This window comes from Tachypleus tridentatus, chromosome 6 (genome assembly GCF_004210375.1).
Source record: "Tachypleus tridentatus isolate NWPU-2018 chromosome 6, ASM421037v1, whole genome shotgun sequence".
NCBI classification, from domain to species: Eukaryota; Metazoa; Arthropoda; class Merostomata; order Xiphosura; family Limulidae; genus Tachypleus; species Tachypleus tridentatus.
In genome coordinates, this window is record NC_134830.1 from 100,229,548 (window position 1) to 100,251,831 (window position 22,284).

Here is a 22,284-nt window from a genome sequence, read left to right on the forward strand (position 1 = left end):
TTATGATATACAAACATATATATTATTTAAGTTATGTGGCATCTCCCTTCCTTTTAAGCAGTTGGTATGGTCTGGTGGTTAGGGCATTCGCATCGTAATCTACAGATTGCGGGTTCGATGGTCGCCTTTTCGGCCATTATAAAGTAAAATCTAATTTCTTTTTTGTTGGTGAAAGAGTGTCTCAAGACTTATTGGTGAATGGTGTTGATCAGATTACTTCATCCTCGTCTGTCATTTCTAACGTAGGGACGCTTGGCGCAAATAGTTCTCTAATAGCTTTATTTGAAAACTTCAACAAACAAATAAACCTCTCCTTTAGCACAGGTTTTGGACAATTTGTATTGCCGTTTACATGCCCTGAGAAGAACTACAGTTTTGTTCCACATGGATATACATTCTCAATAATTTTATTTCCTAACCTACTTGAGTTCAGGTCATTAAAAGTGGAGGCAGTGCAACCCCGCTGTCTCTATAGCCTATGTTTCGATCCATAGTTTTTTTTATGTTTTGTTGAAAAGAAAGTCAAGAATGGATAAAGCAAACGGAATATTTAGAACGTTTTCAGATATTTTACTACACTGTATTATATTTATGCTGATAAATTACTCGTATCGAACTTCAGGTGACAATTTAATAAGCACATTCTGATACTCATTATAAAACTATTTCAATATTTTTCTTCCAAGTGATATTGGATAAGGCGTGATTTATTGGTTAGCGTGCCCGGACTACACTGTGCATGGAAGTAAGTGCCCTATAAGAATGTCTGTTGTCTAGTTACCTCTCCTTCAGTTTACCAGATTAAAATTACATTTGGCTATATAGAAATAACTTTTTGTGCAGCGCAGCGCAACAAAATTATGAAGCAATCATAAGTAAAGACAGTTTCTTAAATTTCTGACGGTCTTACTTTTCAAAGGCTTTTATTGAGTTGCATTTCACTCACCACCATAGGTTATATGTTATTACTTTATATGAAGCTGAGATAGATTTTATGTATCCTGTTCCTTAAGCTGCAAAACAAAAAAAACTTATTGTTTCTAAAATTACTTAAGGTTTGTTTTCACCCTTGATTTCCTACATACTTCCACATTAATTGTATTGCTGAATACCTTCTAAACAAGTTGAATACTGGTCTTCGGAACGGTAGGTTTTCTTGTTTAAGAACCTCATCAGTTCTTGTTTATCATACTCAAAACTAAATGTTCTTCTTATAGACAATACCAATATTTTATAGAATTACTTACACATTTGAATAACTGTCCTTGGTGTGGGGGAGTCTATTTATAAATAGTTTTGTTTGTTTTTGACATTGCAAAAATTTCAATATGATACATAAAGTTAATTTGCTTTATTTGTAACACTGCTAGTAAAACTTTCAAAACACGGCGTTATTCTCGTCTTTACAATAATATTAACCCAATGTCTTTGTTTGTTAATCGAGTTTGCATAGTGAATTTAATTCTTCCCTTCGTTCGAGAAATGTGAGCTTCACCTTGGCTCAGCCTTGTTACCAAGTGTTGTCGCGATGGAGAGTTATCGATTTTACTGCTGGATCGAATGAATCTCTTCAGCTACTTAGGCCTCACAATCAAGAGTGTGGTTTCTCGTAATTGCTTACACAGTTGAAGTTGTTGTCTTCTTCAAATCAATGAGAAAAAAAAATCTAAATTTAAAGAAAATTACAGGCGCTCGATGTATCTTCTACGTTTCTGCGAATTTATGTTAATTACATGTAAATTTTTAGTGTTTCGTATTATCCGCTCATTGGGCATAATGATAAACCCATAATTTCATGTAATAGAATAGAGACTCTATTTTTTTATTTAGGTTTTAGACATGAATTCCCTGGATTATTGATTTTTAAGTGTTATTTTCATGAATTCAAAAATTAAGTTGATCATTTTGTTGCATTAAAGTTACATAAGTTGAATTATTTTATATAAAGATACCTAACAATTCTAAACCATGGTTCATTTCAAAAGTTTTAAGAAGGAAAAGAAATGACTGCAATATTCTCTTAAAAACAAACGTATAAAATCAGGTTTTTTAGGCCTAGTAAGTCTTATTTTGATATTTAAATTAGTTACTTTGAGAGTTTCAAGTATGCCCATATTTTACGATTTACCTCGTTCTTTCACATTTGTTTCAGAGTATTTGGTATCAGTGTTTGAATTTATGTTTCTTGTAACAATTTTCTTAAACTTAACAAAACAATGCAACTTACTTTATTATTTATTTAATCGGTTTCTCAACTTCTTCGTTACATTTCAAATACTTATGAGATTGTTGTCTACGTTGAACGTATATAGTTACGAGCCAGTAATATAATCTAGATTCATAGAGAAAGCCTTTGAATTAAACGAATTTAAATTAATTTCCATGTAGCTGGGTCCGGCGTGACCAGGTGGTTAGGGTGCTCGACTTCCATGCTAAGGGTCACGGGTTCGAATTCTCGTCACACCGAACATGCTTGCCCTTTCAACTATGGCGGGCATTATAATGTGACGGTAAAAAAAGATAATAAAAGAGAAAAGAGTAGCTCAAAAGTTGACAGTGGTTTTTATGACTAGCTGCCTTCCTTTTATTAGTGCACTGCTAAAATAAGGGATGGCTAGCGCAGATAGCCATCATGTAGTTTTCACAAAATTGAAATAACAACCAAACAAACCATACAGCTGAGATAGATTCTGTGTATCCTGTTTCTCAAGCGGCAAAACAAAAAAAAAAAAAAAAAAACAACTTATTATTTCTAAAATTACTTTAAAGTTTTTCCTCTTGATTTCCTACAAACTTCCATATTAATTATGTTGCTCAATACCGTCTAAACAAGTTGAACACTGATCTTGGGAAAGAATTTCATCTTAATGAGTAAGAGAAGACATTATGCCTGTTTATTTTCTCAATAACATTTAAAAAAGAAGTCCTAATTTTTGTAATAATATTGTAGTCGTAGTTTATGCACACTGTTGTTAAACGCGAGGATACATCCTTTGCTAATTAAGAACATTTTGTCTGACGTTTGAATTTTAAGTGGTTTATCTAAAAAATTACAAGTGATCTATTCTACTTTTCAACTTACTTATTACATTTGTACTTGTGTCTATACATTATTTGTTTATACGAGGTAAATGATATCAAAAGCGAATACTCTGTTTTTGTTTCGTCCCCTGAGAAACGTGATCAATCGCATGGTCTTTCTTAGTACATTTGTTATATACTAGTTTTCACGGTCTCTTCATTTATAGAGTAGAAATAAAGGGAATGAATTACCTTCAGTTTGCAGCGGAGATATTATATAAAGGTCTTGAACATATAGGAAAACGGTAAAATACAAGTAGTTTGGAAATAGTAATAACAAAAGTTTCCTAAATTTCTGTGTTTCACGCTCTGTTTCCTGTTACCATGGTGACTATGTTATAAGTGATAAACAGATATGGCGTTTTTTTGTTACATTTTTATAGGCGTAGTATTGATCTACGATGGAAAGTAGTGTTCAGTAGAAATTTAATTAAGAACTAACCTCGTTGCCTTTTATTCAATAAAATGACATTAACTATTAATGTTTCGAAAGAGTCATAAAACAATGTTTAATTTTTTCACCTATTAGCACGAGCAGCCTAATCCGAATTAAATTAAAGACTTAACTAATCCTTGAAACAGTGTCAATGAATGCCAGACTTACAAAGAAGAACTTCAATGAAAAAGAATTTGAAATCCTGTGGAGACCCCTCATGGCCAGGTGGTTAAAGCGTTCGACTCGTAATCTGAGGGTCGCGGGTTCGAAACCCCGTCGCACCAAACATACTCGTCCTTTCAGTCGTTGGGGCGTTATAATGTACGGTCAATCCCACTATTCGTTGGTAAAAGAGTAGCCCAAGAGTTGGCGGTGGGTGGTGATGACTAGCTGCCTTCCTTCTAGCCTTACACTGCTAAATTAGGGACGTCTAGCACAGATAGCCCTCGTGTAGCTTTGCGCGAAATTAAAAAAAACAAACAAGCATAAGATGAAATTTTGATGTGGATAAAATTACCACAGTACGAACTAACAAGTACCCTGGCTAATAATAAAGATTCCATGTAGTGTATGAAAGCTTATTGTGTTCTTATAAAAGCTAGAAATCAAATAATCATACTTATTATGTTTTCTTATATATTAATATACTATCTCTCACGGATTAATTTCGCACCGTATCTACACAACAGTTTGTACTCGACCTGTCTCGTCTCATAAAGATATATTGTTTTTTCAAATCATGTGAAAGAAAAGTCCTGTATCGACTCCCGATTCTTCGAAGGATTGTTTAAAAAGTTTTAAGCATTGCATGCAGTAGAGATTAGTTTTATTTTAATTTATATCAAACTGTAACTTTAATGATCTCTGTGGTTAATAAAATATTTTGTTTTAGTTTTCAGAAGACACTACGCAAAGCACAACTTGAGGAAACCCGTGATTCCAATAAGGTATCTACAGTAACGGTCATTACCGAAGATGGCACTATAACATTGGATACTAGCGACACCTGTAAGGCAAAACCTAAAACAAATTTAATTACCACACCAACGAGACTTGTTAAGAATTCCTTCGTTTCAGCATCCAAACAGCAATGTTCTTCACGTTCTCTTCCACCGATATCAACTCGTGATCAAGACAATGAATATAAAGCATGCAATAACAATACAGAAAGAGAGGACATGGAGACTGAGAGAATTACCACAATCCAGGCTCTTCACGAAAATACACCAATTTGCTCCAGCCCAGAGCTCCCACTTCCACCTCCTCCTGAAACAGAAGATACTATGGTCCAGCCTTCAAGTGATCCCCTACCTCCGCCACCAGATCCTTTTGAAATAGACATGATCATTACTGCTAGCACAAGCACGTATGTAATTTGATTTGATGATCAGTAATATCCCAAATATGTGTTTTTGATCTTTGAAATAAGTAAGGAATTTCAGCACCTCTTTTTATATGTATGTTTTACCGTCTCCGGCTCATATAATACTTCACGTATACGTGCGCTTGTGAACAAAAGGAAATATAGCACACATAAGCTTATTTAAAATTATTTTTTTCGTTGTATTTCTGAATAATATGTAGATAAGAATGAACTACGTTTTCCTTCTGTTATTTATATTTGAGTAACAGTTATACCATTACACAGATCGATATTGATCAATGATGTGTCTTTCAAAAGTGCACACACATAATTTGTAGAATAATATTCTTACACAAAGTCATGTAGGTTCACAACGTTTCCGCATCAGTGCAACAATTCGAAATCGTGTATAAGCTCTTGTTTCGTTCAACGAAAACATTAAAACATACCTGTTAATATCTATTTAAATTTAACCATAACAGGTTGCTTATGCTTATTTTTAAACAAAGCTGCAACCACCATTTTACAATTTGTCACTTATATGATATTTATTCTATTTTTATTTCTTTTTGCTGTTTATAATACAGTTTCACCTCCTTGCGGTTTAACGTTAAGCTTGAAAACTCACAACGCTAAAATTTAAAATTTGATCCCTGCAGTGGATACAGTACATAAAGCTCATTGTTTAATTTTTGATTAACAAAACTTAAAATTCTACAGGTTCATACTTGTTTTAATACAGAACGAATTATGTTAATAAAATTCATTTACTAAACAAACTTGTCCCTCTAAAGGACAAACCTTTACTATATAAAAATTAAAACTTTTGTTTACTGTAGATGTGAATTCAACAAATGAAATGGTTTTCTCTTAACAGGAATCCATATCAGACTTTCTGTATGTCTCACAAAAATGAATCTAAAAATAAGAAACACAAAACAGAAAGAAGTACAAGAAACGTCATGGCTCATCGACTCCAACTTTATCCACCGTCCAAAGGACATTTACCACCACAAGTTAAAGGGTATATGAAAAATATCACACATCAGAATGCGTATTCAAACCAGAGTGCTTCTAGGTTTTATGATTCTTCTAGTTCCACAAGAAAACACCCTGGGCTGCGTAATGTATTTGAGAAATCCCGAGAAAACCACTTCGGTAAAGAGGTTAATGCTGTTTCTCTTTTGCACTTTCCTGAATCCTTTCCATCTCAGCTAGAAACTCTCAGTGTTATTCAGTGTTCTCAAAATGATTATTTTTTTAATGACAAGCAAGAAAGCATGATCCAACACCATGCACACTACATCTCTCCTGCTTTTAGCGTTACGCCTAACCTTTCGGAAATAAAAACCAGTGACGATGTGACTAGAGATAATAATAATTTCGACTGTCACGGTGCAATTACCAAAACTAAAACATCAGAAGACAGCCTCTTTCAAGATCGTAAAAGCACGAGCACCAATAAAAATGACCAATCACCTGTCGACTTGTTGAGAAGTGATTGTTTGCCATTTTATCACCAATTTTATAAATATTCATCTACAGAGAACTCCAAGGGTCTAACTGCTGCACATGTTTCACCTAGTCAAGATTTGCCATCTTCTGAAAGTTGTATATCTTCGGAATGCAATAACTCGATTTCATTTAGTTCCACGTCAGGCCCAAATAGCCTCAATTACTCACTCCATGCATATACAAATAACAACTGTGTTAACGATCTGAAACAGACTTTGGGTAGAATCGATGAGAGCAGTTACCAAAATATTTTGGAACTAAGAAAAGAAATGACGTCACCCATCTACGCTAATATACCCCTCTCTCAACAGATTGTATCACCGTCTTCCCATGAATTCAGTAGTGTTGATGGTTTGTCATCAACTTATTTTAATCACAGTAGTGTTCACTTAAAAAAAGAACATACTTCTGTTTCAAAAGACATACCACTTAATGCTAAGCACAAAACAGCATCAACTTACTTGAACAGTAGCAATGGGCACAAGACAAAAAATGATTCCTTCCCAGTGCGAGAACGGTCATTACCTAAGACCAACTTGAATAACTTGCAAAAAAATGAACAGAATTCCATCACAGTGCCAGAAGGCACACAATGTACTAAGAAAACCATAATGTATAAGGATGGTTCACGCGTTTATTCAACCAATACCACTAGGCTTGAAAGAGAATTAAATTTTTTCTCATCTACAAAAGATGCATCACTTATCGAGAAAAAAATGTTACCAGTTCATTCAACTGATGAGAGTCAGTACAAGAAAGATCTGAATTCGTTGTCATTTCCAGAAAATGCATCACCTACTGAGAATAACATGTTACAAATTTTTGCACCTAATGACCCTGAGCAGGAGAAAGATCTGAATTCCTTTCCAGTTTCAGGAAATGCATCACCTAATAAAAATTTTAATAAGAACATGAAGTTGCTCGTTTGTTCGTGTAATGCCACTGGGCATGAGAAAGAATTTAATTTTTCCATAGTTCCAGAAAATCCATCGTCTACTGAAAACATAACCAAGATTAAGATATTACCTGTTTATCCAAATAATAATTCTAGACACAAGAAAGAACTTAATTTTACACAACTGCCAGAAGACATATCTACTGAAGACATTGCTAGGTTCAAGATGTCACCAAATTGTTCAGTTAATAGCTCTGAACATGAAAGAGAACTGAAATCATCCCCATTTTCAAAAGACACATCACTTACTGAAAACATTACTAAGTATAAAAGTAATAAAACTGAATACGAGAGAGAACCGAATTCGTCTCCAGTGCTAGAAGAGACACTATCTGCTGAGAGTATTAATGGACAAAAAATGTCACAAATAAACTCTGATATAAATTTACCTTCATTACTTTTCCAAATGCCAAAAGAGACTGTTTCATCTATTAAAAGCAGTACCAAACACCAGATGTCATCGACGTATTCCAACTTCAGTCCTATAGATGAAGTGAAACATAGTTCCTCGTGTGTACCAGAAGACTTACCGCCAGTATTCACTGAGTTAACTACTAGACACCAAGCGCCACAGTCTTACTTCACTAACTTTACTGTAAAGGAACAACAGGAGGAAAATGCTTCTGTAAAGGAGGAACGTACAGCGCATTATGAGCATAACGCTATCTGTATACCTGCAACAAGTAATACAGGCAGCTTCTCCAACAGTAACAGAATAAGCAGTTCAACACAAACAACGAAAACTTCTACTTCTTTCCAGAAGCAGAAAACCAAAGAAGAACTGGAATGCGAGAAATTATCTCAAGCTTTCGCGAATTACTGTGGGGATGCAAACTTACGAAACTTACTTGGTGAGCTTGTGTTTTACTTATAATAAATAGAAAGTGCCAAAACATGCTGTAAAACAAAGTTGTATTATATGGGCTAGTGACAATGAGATAATGTTATTCAAATAAGAAAGCGGAAAAAAATATTTATAGCATTTTCACGCAAAGGGCTATCTGTATATGCCTGTTTTTAATTTTCAACAGATCGACAGCTAGTCAACTCTTGGGCTACTATCGTCTGTTTGAATAGTGAGATTTGACAACCATCATTGTGGCACGCCCAAATTGCGGAACACGCCAACCACTAAGCTACGAGAGAAAGACGAGGAATAAAAGAACAAACAGTAGTAGTATACAATATAATATGGTTTTGAAATACGCTATCATTATTAAAGAAAGTTAGTATCTTATTTATAATCAACTCTCTAACTTACCCAGCTTCACAATGAAACAATGGAAGCTCGATCTGTTGATGATGTCTCGATCACTACTATATCTGTTGTACCACATTCAGCTGATGAGCTCTGGTACTGGGCGTAAAGCTTCGTCCGGATTCCGTGTAGCATATATAGTATAGTTGAGATATTATCACATTCTTTTTTTTTAATTTCAAACATAAGTTATAATTACTAATGTAGGCAAGCCTGGAATGACGGGATGGTTAGGGTGCTCTATTCGTAATCTGAGGATTGCTGGTTTGAATCCTCGTTACAACAAACATGCTCGCCCTTTCAGCCGTGGGGGCGTTATAACGTGTCGGTCAATCCCACTATTCGTTAATAAAAGAATAGTCCACGAGATAGTCCAGGTGGTGATGACTAGCTGTCTTCCCTTTAGTCTTACACTGCTAAATTAGGAACGGCTAGCGCAGATAGCCCTCGTGTAGCTTTGCGTGAAATTCAAAACAAACAAACAAACCAAATTTTGTGTGAAATTCAAAGCAAAGTTGAAATCACCAGCCCCACCTACTGTTTTATAATTCAAGCTTCTCCTGTTAACAGTGTGGTCGCTTGATCCTTTCACAGATCAAACATATAATGTTGTACCCCGCTGGGACAGCGGTAAGACTTAGGATTTACAACGCTAAAATCAGGGGATCGATTTTCCTCGGTGAACACAGCAGATAGCCAGATGTGGCTGCTTTGCTGTACGAAACATACATAAATATAATGTTGCTTAATTAATTAATTGATTAATTGCTTTTCAAATATACTTATAAGTGTTTAAAAGTATTACCAAAACATTAAAGATAGGAAAGAAAATAGCTATTTGCATTTGTTGTTATTATTATTATTCTCCATAGTACCGGCTTCCAACCACAAAACTATGTCAGACTATTTGGAGGGATTGTTCAACTTAGAGCTTGAAAGAGGAGGTCAACCCGTAAGAAAAATCACAACAACCAAAATCACAACTTTGAAAGATTCAAAAACAACTGGTTTACAAACTTTAGAAAACAGGTAATGTTGATAAGTCCCTTTTAATTTGTGGTTTGTTAATTGCAGTTTGTGCTCAGTGTACGTCACCCTTCTTTTGTTGTGGTTTAATTGCTATTATCTTTTACCTTTTTATAACTAATCGTTCATAAAATATTAAAATGAAAATACAATTCTTGTACCTAATCACGAGATGTAATAAATGTATTTTCATATCAATATTTAGGTTAGAAAATATAATAAATAACCTTTCAAAATTTATGAACCGTTTTTTATGGATTATTATATCTCAGTAAGCATGCTTAAATTCTATAACTTCTACTCTGCATTTCGTGATATATTGTCAAACTTGTCGGTATAAACAAAATATCTTTATTAATTTGTGTGGTTTGAATTATGCACAAAGCTACTCGAGGCCTATCTGCGCCAGCCGTCCCTAATTTAGGGGTGTAAGACTAGAAGGACCCACCCACCGCCAACTCTTGGGCTACTCTTTTACCAATGAATAGTGGAATTGACCGTAACTTGTAACGCCCCCACGGCTGAAAGGGAGAGCATTTTGGTGCGACCGGGATTCGAACCCGCGACCCTCGGATTAGGAGTCGAACGCCTCAATACGCTTGGCCAGGCCGGGCTCATCTGTATTAATAATTCTTGTTAACAAAATGGAATTAGAAGTTATAGTTTCGTTCTGTTTACATTTATTTTTTCTTATGAACAATAAAATAGTTCTATTTTTTACCTTCAATCTAATATGTTTTGTTATTTTTTGTTTTTTTAAAAATGGCATATGTCCAACGTGACAACTCAACATCGTATGATGTTACCATTTATTCATAAGTTAAGAAAAAAATATGTTTCAGTTTAGTATTGTCTCGGAAAAGATTTCAAAACGTTTTTGTTATTGAATAATCAGAAAGCAGAAATAAATAAATAAAACTTTAAATCAATCGTTCTTCAAGTACAAAAAAGTCAAATTTCTTAAAAACACTTTTTTGCAGTAAAAAAGTAGTTTTGTACGATATACAGAAGTGATCCTTTTCTGTAATATGCACAGATATTAAAACTGCAGCATTTTTAATACCCTAGAAAAAATATAATTGCAGGATTATACTATTTGTAAGATGATTTCCTCAATCCTCTTATTTATACAACTAATATAAAGTAAGAAATTTTTATAATGTTCAGTAACAGCAACCTTAGACTATTTTCAAAGTTGAGAGTAAATTGGCTGGCCATTTGTTTTTATTGTGGACTGTCCACATAAAATTGAGATAGAATGAGAATGCCCTTCACCTCGATACTAGCCTAAAGTCGATTTTAACATAGATTTTGCAAAATGCTGAAAGGAGTTTTATTTGTATTCTCCAAGGGGTGTGGACTGAAATACGTTCGTATATACCAGTAGAAGACAACAGTAGCAAACGCAATGTTTAAGTTTATCGTTAAAGAAACTCAATGAGAATTGCTGTTGTTGGTTATATGGCAATATAACTGAAATAGCAGTCATATGTTTCGGATCATTTCGAACAATTTGAGTGTATAGTATCATTACATTATCGTCGTGTTAGTAAGGGTAGAAATGTAGGATGAATGTGGTCAGCAACAGCGTTCAGGTACACTTTGTGTATTGTTAGATCTTTTAAAGAAAATATAGAGCCCAGCCTCTGATATTAGAAAGTTCCTCACACCACTACATCAACTTCAACAGCTTGTACTTTCGAATAACACAACCAGTGAAATGCTTCACGTGTTTAAACCGATAGTTCTATCCTACTGCTAACAGAAAAGGGAAATCGTAGCTAAATAGACATCACCACTCGCTTCCCGTCATCCATTGTCAGTAGTTTATGTTCCAAGCACCACTGAAGCAATGTTTTTCTTTTTACTTCTCAGAGAAACAGGTTTTAGACTGGTTGTGGGTTGCCATAGAACATTGAGTAATGTCCTTCGCATGTAATGGTTGATTACAATCGGATCCTAAAGGCTTGTTGTTGTTTCTTTTTATTTCGCGCATAACTTCTCGAGGGCTAATTACACTGGCCGTCCCAAACTTAGAAGTTACAACCCAGAAGAAAGACAGCGAGTCACATCCTCACCACCACCACGAACTTTTGGACTGTTCTTTACTAACGAAATATAATGTCCCTATGGTTGAAAGGGCAAGGCTGATAGGGATTGCAACCTGAAACCCACATGTTACAAGTTGAGCGCATAAACATCAGCTATTTTTTAAGGAATCAACTGCTTAGGACACAACTTTCGTATCTCTTGCACCTTAACTAGTTCTTTCAAATGTCTTTTTGTTCAAACTGTTACCATCGGCTTAGAAGCTATATTTTTCCTTAGTTGCAGATGTTTTATCTTTCGATTGACACTGTTGACTTTTGTGAATAGCCAGTTAAAGAGACTATATTTTGACACGAATATTTCTGAATGACGAACATTCATTGTAATGCCCCTATATACATCGGAGAAGCTCTTGATCTAATTGTTGTCTCAAAGATTAAAAGCATAAGATGATTAGATCTGTGTACCTAAATAACTCGAGCAGCCACCTTAAATTATCACATTGTTCTGTATATGCAAAGAAAAGGAACATCTTATTCAAAAGTGCGTTGAAGACCTTAATACAATATCCATTCATTACTTAAGATAAATATGAAGATGTTTATTGTCATTTTTATCAAATTAATCACCTTAGGTTTACAGTTTTAATTTGACTTGCAAATTAGAGCGTGTTGTAACAACGTAAAATTTCTCTTGCGTTCAACAGAATGTTTTTGTCATCAATACATAAGTAAATATTCATTTTAGAGTTGATTATCCATGTTATAAGCTCATACAATGATTTTGTTTCTGGACAGAAAACTTATTTATTAGTTTCTAAAAAGAAGGTGAAATCTTTATACTATTTGAAACAACATCTGTACAGAATATAATATAAACAAAAAAAGGCTTAAAATATCCTTTGTAAGAAAAAAATTGAATAACATTTATTGCTGACCACGTTACTGATAATCATTAAGCTGGCAATGACGTACTGACTTACATTATCAATATGTTGTTTAGAGTAGAAAGAGTTGTGTAGCGACAGCCGTAAGCTGCAGTGTAATGTAACTATGTTTTTGTTGGTTTTTTTTGCTGTTGCGATTTGACACATTTATGCTACTTGACTGCTTTTTTTAGGAATGTAACAGTTCATTTAAATTTCGTTACTTTCCTCCCTAGGGAAGAAAAAGAACTCCCTCCAGACAGTGCTTACTTTACGACATCAGAACCAAAAGCTAAGTTATTGAACAGATATGGAAAAAATCTGAATTACCATCAGTGGGCTTCTCAGGCAGACATTACAGAGAAAAAGGTATGATAAAAGTGAAACATGCGTTTAGAAATATATTTCTCTGGTTAGTAGTACCTTCTACCTCCAAGTGGCTCACTGGTAAGCTTGAGGGCTCATTAAGCTAAAAATCAAGGTTCGATATCTGTGGTTGACACGTCGCATACAACTAATTGTGTAGCCATGCACCTAAACGCAAACAAACAAAATTCGTGTACTTTTGGTTTTATCGGTCTCTGGTACATAATCTGTGGTTTAAAGTAGCATTAATAGTTGTTTTTTGTTTTTTTTAACAATGCCGCGTAATAGATGCGTTTGGGTTATCTGAACAAGTAATTTTAGTCAAACATTTTGTGCTAAGAAAATAAAATAAACTGTATTTTTGGCAAAATAAATAATATATAACTTTTAGATAGTTAAGTAAGATTTTTTTACTTAATTTGTATTGGAATATCTATTTTCACCCTTAAGATAGAAATTTTTTATTTGAATCATAATACAGACATATTCATGAAGGAAAATCATAATTTATAAAACTATTGATCCTCTAAAACTATACATATAAATATACTATAAATACACTCTCTTTATTTACATTAAAATGGAAAGATTTTTCTAAAATAATTTTTGCAAAATTTCATAAGAATTTTACAAGAAACTGTGTTTTCGAACCCATAATGCCGAAGAGAAAAGTAACAGGTAATTGTATTATCATATAAATATTTTGTTACTTTTACGAGTACAACTATTACAACAAAAGGAAAGTTCAACGTTTAACATCACCTTAATTCAACGGCGGAATTTGAATTAGAAATAGAAATTCCATATAAAAGCCCTTTATTTTTTATTTTATTTACGAAGGAAGAGCTGATACCAAGTATTGACCGTAAACTGCAAATCCTTCGAGCAGAACAGACTGTTATTCGAGAAGAAATGGCACAGAATGAAAGCTTGGGAAAGGATATAACAGCACGTATTGAGATACTTGCTAAACCTAACGAAATAGATAAGTACAAATTACACGTAGAAGAAATGGAAAAAATTATTAACTTGTTGTTATCAATCTCTGGACGACTAGCACGTGCTCAGAATGCTCTTATGTGTTTACCTGAAGATACTACGGAGAAAGAAAAGGTAGGTAGTTAATTATGACCTAAACGTAATAAGGATCTATATAATGTTTCTATCTGTAACAAATAACTGGTATTCTTAATCAAATATTTAATACTCACGCTGTGGCTCAGAGGAAGAGACATGTGAACTTTACAGATAAACAGATCTTTAGTATATTTTTTTTTCTTAAAAAGTGTTACAGGTCCGCGAAAGTAATATGAACGGTAAACTGTTGATTTCAAAATCGTGTTTGGCATTGAATTTAACATAATATCAGTAATATTTCCATTCCTTTTCTAAAACACAGTTTAAAAAAAACACACAACAAATCACAGTTCTATTGAATAAATGAATATCACTCATTGTTTGGACACTAATTTCTTAAAACTTGTTTTCTGGTTTCATCAGCCAATTTGCATCTGTTAGGGTTTTGATATTTTCAACAAGAAATTCCTACGTGATGGCTGACGACGCAGGCGATTGTCGTTATATAATGTACCTCTACTAACGTGTTCATAAATCTGTACCACATTTGTGCTTATCATTAGTTATTTCACGTGATAAAGGTAGTGCGAGAGAAGACATTTAAGTATCTTAGCTGCCATTGTGAAGTCTTACCGAAATTTTAGCCCCCCAGTGGCAGCGATATATCTACGGACTCATATCGCTAAAATCCGGGTTTCGATACCCGTGGGTGGCACAGCACAGATAGTCTAGTGTATAGCATTGTGCTTAATTCTAAACAGACAAACAAACTTACCGAAAATTTTAATCTGTATATGTATTCAACTACAATAAAATTAAATATGTCCTACTACTTACGAATCTCATACGCCTACGATTCACTAGGCTACTTTTTACGTTTTATTACTTATTTTCCAATTTTTGTATAGCATAAGAGTTAATTTTCTCCTAAAACTCACAGCGGTTGCTTAAAATTTGAAAATGTGTGTTAGTTTATAAAACATTTTCCTCAAAATTTCAGTTATAACTAAATTTGAAACATTTTTATATACTGTTTGCACATTGTTGAATAAATTATCATTAAATTTTAATCATACCAAACTACCTACATAGCAAATAGATGTTTATGGTCATAGCCCAAATAATATCTCACGAGATTCAGCTAGCTTAGGAAATTTAAATTAGTTCATGCACTAACCTAATAATTCAAAAACCAATCCTCATAATAAGTACTATAATACACAACAATAAATGAAAAACTAATACAAGAATTATATATACATGTACACTGCTGGCCAAAATCTTAAGGCCAATGAACAGAAAGAAAAAATATGTATTTTGCGTTGCTAGACACAACTACTTATTTGAGTAGAGCTTCAAAAGATGAAAAAAAGAAAATGGAAAATAAAAAAGAAAAACATTTTTAGCATTTAATAGTGAAAATGTGAACACTGTGAAATTAGCCTAAATACTGACTGGTCAAAAGTTTAAGGCCATACCAAAAAAAAGTCCTAAACAGGGTAGGAAATGCCCAACAAGAGGTCTCATTAGTGAGTTGCATGGCCGTCATTGCGAATAACTCCAAATATTCTATTTGACATGATCGATATGAGCGTTTGCAAAAGGCTGGCTGGAATGTTATTCCAAGAGGTGAAGATGGCTTCACGAAGATCATGCACTGTTTGGAATTGACGTCCATTTCTATTGCCGTCCACACCCAAACATTTTCAATGGGGTTCAGTTCGGGCGAACACTCTGGATGGTCCAAAAGAATCACGTTATTCGCCATGAAAAAGTCCTTTGTCCTACGGGCTTTATGGATTGCAGCGTTATCTGGCTGAAAAATCCAGTCATTTCCACACAAGCGAGGGCCTTCAGTCAATAAGGATGCTCTCTCCAACAGGCCAATATAGCCAGCTTCTGTTTGACGCCCCTGTATGACCTGAAGCTCCATTGTTCCATGGAAGAAGAAAGCACCTCAGATCATGATGGAACCTTCTCCACTGTGTCATGTAGAAAATGTCTCCGGTGGGATATTCTTATCGTACCAGTAACGTTGGAAGCCATCTGGACCATCCAGGTTAAACCAGGAACAAAACCTTCGTCCACTTTTCTACGCCCCATGTTTGGCGCTTCTCAGCAAAGTTTAATCGAGCTGTTTCGTGGTGTGGAAGGAGGCATGGCCTTTGAAGACGTTTACGGTGTTTTCTTTCTCTCGTAGATGCCGTCTTATTGTCCTTGAGCTGCATTTGCGTCCGTAAGGGACCTTAATCTGGTTCGACGATCGGCTGGTGTCTTGCCTGACAACCCGCCAAATCCTACTGCTCAATGCCGGCGAAATTTTCTTGGGCCGACCGATTAACACTTCGTTTCAGTATTGTCTTAAACTTTTGACCAGCTAGTATTTAGGCTTATTTCATAGTGTTCACATTTTCCCTATTAAAAGCTAAAAAGTTTGTTATTTTTATTTTCCCTTTTCTTATTTTCATCTTTCGAAGCTCTACTCAAATAAGTGGTTGAGTCTAACAACGCAAAATGCATATTTTTTCTTTTCTTGGCCTTAAGATTTTGGCCAGCAGTGTACATCAAACATTTTAACCAATTGTTTTGTTTGTTTGTTTTGAACTTCGCGCAAAGCTACTCGAGGGCTATCTGCGCTAGCCATCCCTAATTTAGCAGTGTAAGACTAGAGGAAAGGCAGCTAGTCATCACCACCCACCGCCAACTCTTGGACTACTCTTTTACCAACGAATAGTGGGATTGACCGTCACATTATAACGCTCCCACGGCTGAAAGGGCGAGTACGTTTTGGTGCGACCGGGATTCGAACCCGCGACCCTCGGATTACGAGTCGAACGTCTTAACACGCTTAGCCATGCCGGGCCCGACATATTAACCAATAACATTAGTTCTTTCACTGCCAGTTTTATCATAAGCAAGTTTATCAGTGCCATATTTATTCTGATATAACGCGATAGAAGATGCATAATAGGTGTTTTGACATTCCCTTACTTATGTTAAAGTTGAAAATGAGATGTTGGGAATTTTGAAGTGAAATACTCTTTGTTTGCATTGATACAACGTTACAAGAGTCACCTGCAGTTAATACCACACTACCACAAAGGTTATACAATAGTGTATGATATATATGAATCCATGGTATTGCTTTGCCATTTTCCATGTTATTCACCTCTGTAAGTTTTCACAACAGCCCACTTATCCCACTTCGAAAAAAAAAAGTACTAAATTAAAATGAAAAATTCATTATTTAGACTTAAATATACATCAAACTACAACTAGAACGAATACAACATAAAATAAACATAAGTGTATATATCAAACTACAGCTAGAGTTTAACCTATATAAAAGCCAGTGTGTGTACTTCGCGTTTGATTTTTCTAACTAGGAAGGGCCATTAACACCATTTATCCAGATAGAATACTTCGATTATTGTATGCTCATTATGATTTTAGTGACGGGGTGTAAGGGGGCTATAAGTGGCGTGAAACCTTATGAATATAGTGAGTGTTGGTATAATAAACATGAAATAAAGATGTAGTGTGGAATCACCTAGCCTAACGCCAAGTAAATAACATTTATCATGAAAGTAAAAATAAAAATTCAATTTTAAATTTAAATCGTTTCTGAATTAAACTATTTTATATCACCAACATTTTTGAACAAAATTAAACCTCTTTAATCAAACTCTAAATAAAGAAAACTACAAATATTTTTTTCCAGTTTTGTTGTGTACACATTTTAGTTTATACTTTCACTACATACACTAATAACAATACATGTAATTTTCTTGCCACGCAGCATGACAATATTGGAACATAGTGTTACCAAAACACACGAACTTTTCTGTAGATCAAAAACTGTTAGTAACTGAATTTTATCAATAATTATTCTATGAATACGTCACTAGTTCATTTCATGAATGATCTTAAATTTGATTGGCTCTCAAAGGAATTTACCGAAATTTGACTGCCTCATCTGCACTTTTCTCCCTCTGGCCTGGCATGGCCTAGCGCGTTAACACTCCTACGAAAAGACGTTTCTAGTCCTGATTTCTCCAAGCCCGTTCCCCTGGCTGTGGTTTCACTAGATAGTAGATAGGGACAGTGGGAATATCGTTAATCCATTTATTAATGGATTTAAATGGCAATTTCATTTAAATACAAAATTATTAGCCTAATATTAATAACCTTTCAAGTTGCTCTGGGGCCTATTAGGCCCCACTTTTCGTAGGAGTTTTAAGGCGTGCGCTTCGTAATCTGAGGGTCGCGGGTTCGCGCCCGAGTCGCGCCAAACATGCTCGCCCTCCCAGTCGTGGGGGGCGTTATAATGTTACGGTCAATTCCACTTTTCGTTGGTAAAAGAGTAGTCCAAGAGTTGGCGGTGGGTGGTGATGACTAGCTGCCTTCCCTCTAGTCTTACACTGCTAATTAGGGACGGCTAGCACAGATAGCCCTCGAGTAGCTTTGTGCGAAATTCCAAAACAAACAAACAAACAAACTTTTCTCCCTCTTTGTTGGTCTTGTTTAGTTTCCCGAAATTTATTTCATTTAGCTGGGGTGGTAGAAAGTATCTCGTCATTTTTGATGGGCTATACGCTAGTAAATAATAACTACTGTATTTTTGCTCTTGAAGTTGTTGTGTAATTGATAATACTCATTCACCGTGATTCTGATCTCATTAACCCTTGAGTGAACCATTCACCCAGTTGAGAAGCACTGCTCTAGAGGAGAATGTAATACACGTTCCCATAGCTATGAAAAAGTAAATTAACAGTAAACAAAGGATAGAATGTAACTAGTTATGGGTTATTTAATTCATGCACTTTTGCCAATTCTCCGTTTCGAGAAAAACGTCTTTCTGTGTTTTAGATTTTTTACGCAATTACACCATACAATGGCTAATTGCGCATAGCCGTTCCACATTGTGAACTGATAGCCTAAAGTAAAAGCAACTTGTTAACAACACCCATAGCCAACTCTTACTTCATGGAATATTGGGATTTGAGCGTCAATATTACAATACAGCCACTGCCATAAATTGCAAAGCGCGCTTCTGCATTAACGGAACCCGCTATCCTCTCGCCACTCTTGAAAAGTGTAACATCAGTAAACTCAAAACTTTATCATCCACTATAGTGTAGCTTTAACACCTACAATATATAATTACGGCATATATATATTACTTTGTCAACTAGTAGGACGGTACAGATAATAATAAACGTTTATGAAGATATAGATTAAATAATAAAATTAATAAATGAATAACAAAATCGTGTGGTAAATAATCAAAGTATTGATGTACTAATGAAAAATAACCAAGTACAACGCAAAATATTAACTTATTAAACATATGAGTTGTTTTTAACACAAATAATTTGACTTTCTGTATGCCAGAAATAATGTTTGTTTTTGGAATATCGCACAAAGCTACTCGAGGGTTATCTGTGCTAGCCGTCCCTAATTTAGCAGTGTAAGACTAGAGGGAAGGCAGCTAGTCATCACCACCCACCGCCAACTCTTGGGCTACTCTTGTACCAACGAATAGTGGGATTGACCGTCACATTATAACGCCCCCACGGCTGGGAAGGCGAGCATGTTTAGCGCGACGCGGGCGCGACCCTCGGATTACGAGTCGCACGCCTTACGCGCTCGGCCATGCTAAGCCACCAGAAATAATAAATAAAGTTAAACCCTAATAATGTAATAATATGATACGAGAAAAGTTACAGTAATAATAAGACTTTAAAAAAAGGGGCAGCTTTGGGTTTTGGAACTTGAGAGATGGGTTTGAATCCATGAGAAACCACAAAAATACAAAATACAAACAAATAAAAGTAACGACAGTGGGAAATACGACAAATAAATTACATTACCAGAAACTAACGTAACTAAACTAGTGGCGTAATATCTGAATGTGTAAGTAATAGTTATACGGCATTTCATTAACTACAGTAGGATCTTAGACAAACAAGAAAAGAAACTAATGATGGCCGCCAAACTAAAGTTGTTCATTACCACACTAAAATAAAATTAACGAAGGAGTTAAAATGTAATAAATTACATTTAACAGAGGTTAAAATAATGTAAAGTAAGGCCTCTCTTTCAAACCCCTAGCGTGTGTTACAAGCCAAATGTGAGAAGCTCACCTGCCAATATGAGGAAGCCTGGCGGTTAAAAGAAAGTATTAACAAACGTAGTCAACAAATAGCGAAGTTCCTTCTACAATATCTATCTGGTGACGAATATTCGGACTATGAACACTTCATCAAGATGAAATCAAAACTCTTAATTGACGCTCGTGAGATTGACGAAAAAATAAAACTGGGAGAAGAACAACTTGTTGCCTTACGTAATAGCATCAACTTTGAAGTTTGCAATCCGAATCTCCCCCTTTCCATGGCAACATAAACTGTATCGTTGAGATGTCTCTTGTCAACAATATTCTTTCATGCAATATTGGCGACTGAAAACTCACTTTTGTTCTTTATAATTCTCTATTTTTTTGTTTTAATTTAAAAACTCTAAACCCAATTTTAAATAATTTAGTAATGTTTAAGCTGGCTTTCTGTAGTATTCATATAAATTTTCAAAAACTTTGCAAGAAATTTATTTGCAAAAAGCGTTTTGTTAAAAAGAAAATGGTATTTATTCTTGTTTCATTGAATTTTATTCTATATTTCATTTGTTCATTAAAAATACATCATCACGTTGTTTTCCTTTCATTTTTCTAAGTGTGGTTTAACTATTTTATTTTGTCTTGACAAGAAAAAGTGATCTAATGATAAATTTAAGTGTTTAAGAGAAAAAGGAAAGAAAATTAAACAAATTTAGAGTATTACACAGATATTACTCGTTAGCATTGTGAATGAAACAAAGTTAATATTGTTTCTAGAAAGAGTATAAAAACAAAATAAGACATAAACAAAAATAATCCTCGAGACACAGTATTTTTGTAGCATGAAACTGTTTGAATGCCAGATTAACTCCGTATAGAGATATAAGTTTGTGTGTTTTATGGCAGGAGTTTTACGTAAAACTCCCACTTTGAGAGAAATATTTAGTCATTTGTTATTTTTCATAGCAGCATTATTATTTCACATATTGGTGTTTATGAAAACATTGTAAAAGTATTTGTGTATTATGTAAATATTAAAACAAGGCATAGGGAATTTGAAGGGCTTTCGATTTGTAATAAATGCTTGCATAAGGAAAGATAAATGAGTTGTGCAAAAATAAATAAAAATGATATTTATGAGAATGACTCTTTAGTTTTAATATCTTATAAAATTATTACAATTCTTTAGGACTACTGTTTTCTCAGTTATTAAGAGAACGAACTTCATAATACCAAACAGTGTCCACCATAAAGACCAAGACAGGAGTAGTCTATAAGCAATTCTAGTTTTACAGTATTTACTATGTTTAAAAATAATGTAAAAATTGTAAAACCAGGGAAAACATGCAAACATAATCAGAATAGTTCTTACTTTCATAAGCTAGAAATCGGTATACCCATAAGCAAAATTGTAATTTTTAAAGCGTGGGAGCTTGTGCTAAAAATCGGGTTTCCACACACGCAGGTGAATATAACAGAGTTAAACCATAATGTAGTTTTGTACTTAAGAGTAACAAACAAAATACAACTCTTAACCAAATGATGTTGAATTTGAGGTGTTAGCAAATTAAGAAGAAAACCTATAAAAACATATATTCCAAAGCTTTAGTTGCAAAATAACTGATCAATGTATAATTTTTAAAGCAAACGATGACACTCTTGTTTTATATTATAATTCAAAACATATTTAACCATGAACATTAACAATTATAAAACTTAGTATGTAATGTTTTGCTTCACTCGTGTTAATAACAATTACTCCAAGTTACATTATGCTGAAAAACAAATGTATAATTGTTTCGTCCCACACTTTACGTATTGATAAATACGCTATTATGTTAATATCACATTCTTTTCGTTAATACAATTATCACCCTGATAGAGAACATCGATTTACGTTTTTGTTTGCTCAAATTGCTGAATTTCTAATTCAAAAGTTTCTGAAATTTTCACATTAGTGTTAATCACGAAACAATCATTGATAAAAGATCAAACATATTACGAATTTTTCGTCTTAAAAGCAGAAACTTCTAGCTATTAAGTTATAATCCTTGTACACTTCCAAATCTCCCACGTTAACGCTTTGTACGTGTAATACAAAGTATTAAATTTTGAATT

General features: G+C 34.3%; 1 protein-coding gene across 6 annotated transcripts in view; it reads left to right on the forward strand.

The window, feature by feature from the left end:
- LOC143253179 (uncharacterized) overlaps window positions 1-21,309 on the forward strand; it is a 172,437-nt gene extending 151,128 nt beyond the window's left edge. For all 6 annotated transcript variants that reach the window (XM_076506581.1, XM_076506582.1, XM_076506586.1 and 3 more), the window contains 6 exons: window positions 4,410-4,883; window positions 5,758-8,201; window positions 9,481-9,637; window positions 12,845-12,977; window positions 13,815-14,087; window positions 20,166-21,309. In XM_076506581.1, coding sequence (XP_076362696.1) covers window positions 4,410-4,883; window positions 5,758-8,201; window positions 9,481-9,637; window positions 12,845-12,977; window positions 13,815-14,087; window positions 20,166-20,459 — 3,775 coding nt within the window. In that variant the 3' untranslated portion in view covers window positions 20,460-21,309. The remainder of the gene's footprint in view (window positions 1-4,409; window positions 4,884-5,757; window positions 8,202-9,480; window positions 9,638-12,844; window positions 12,978-13,814; window positions 14,088-20,165) is intronic.
- The last annotated feature ends 975 nt before the right edge of the window (window positions 21,310-22,284 follow it).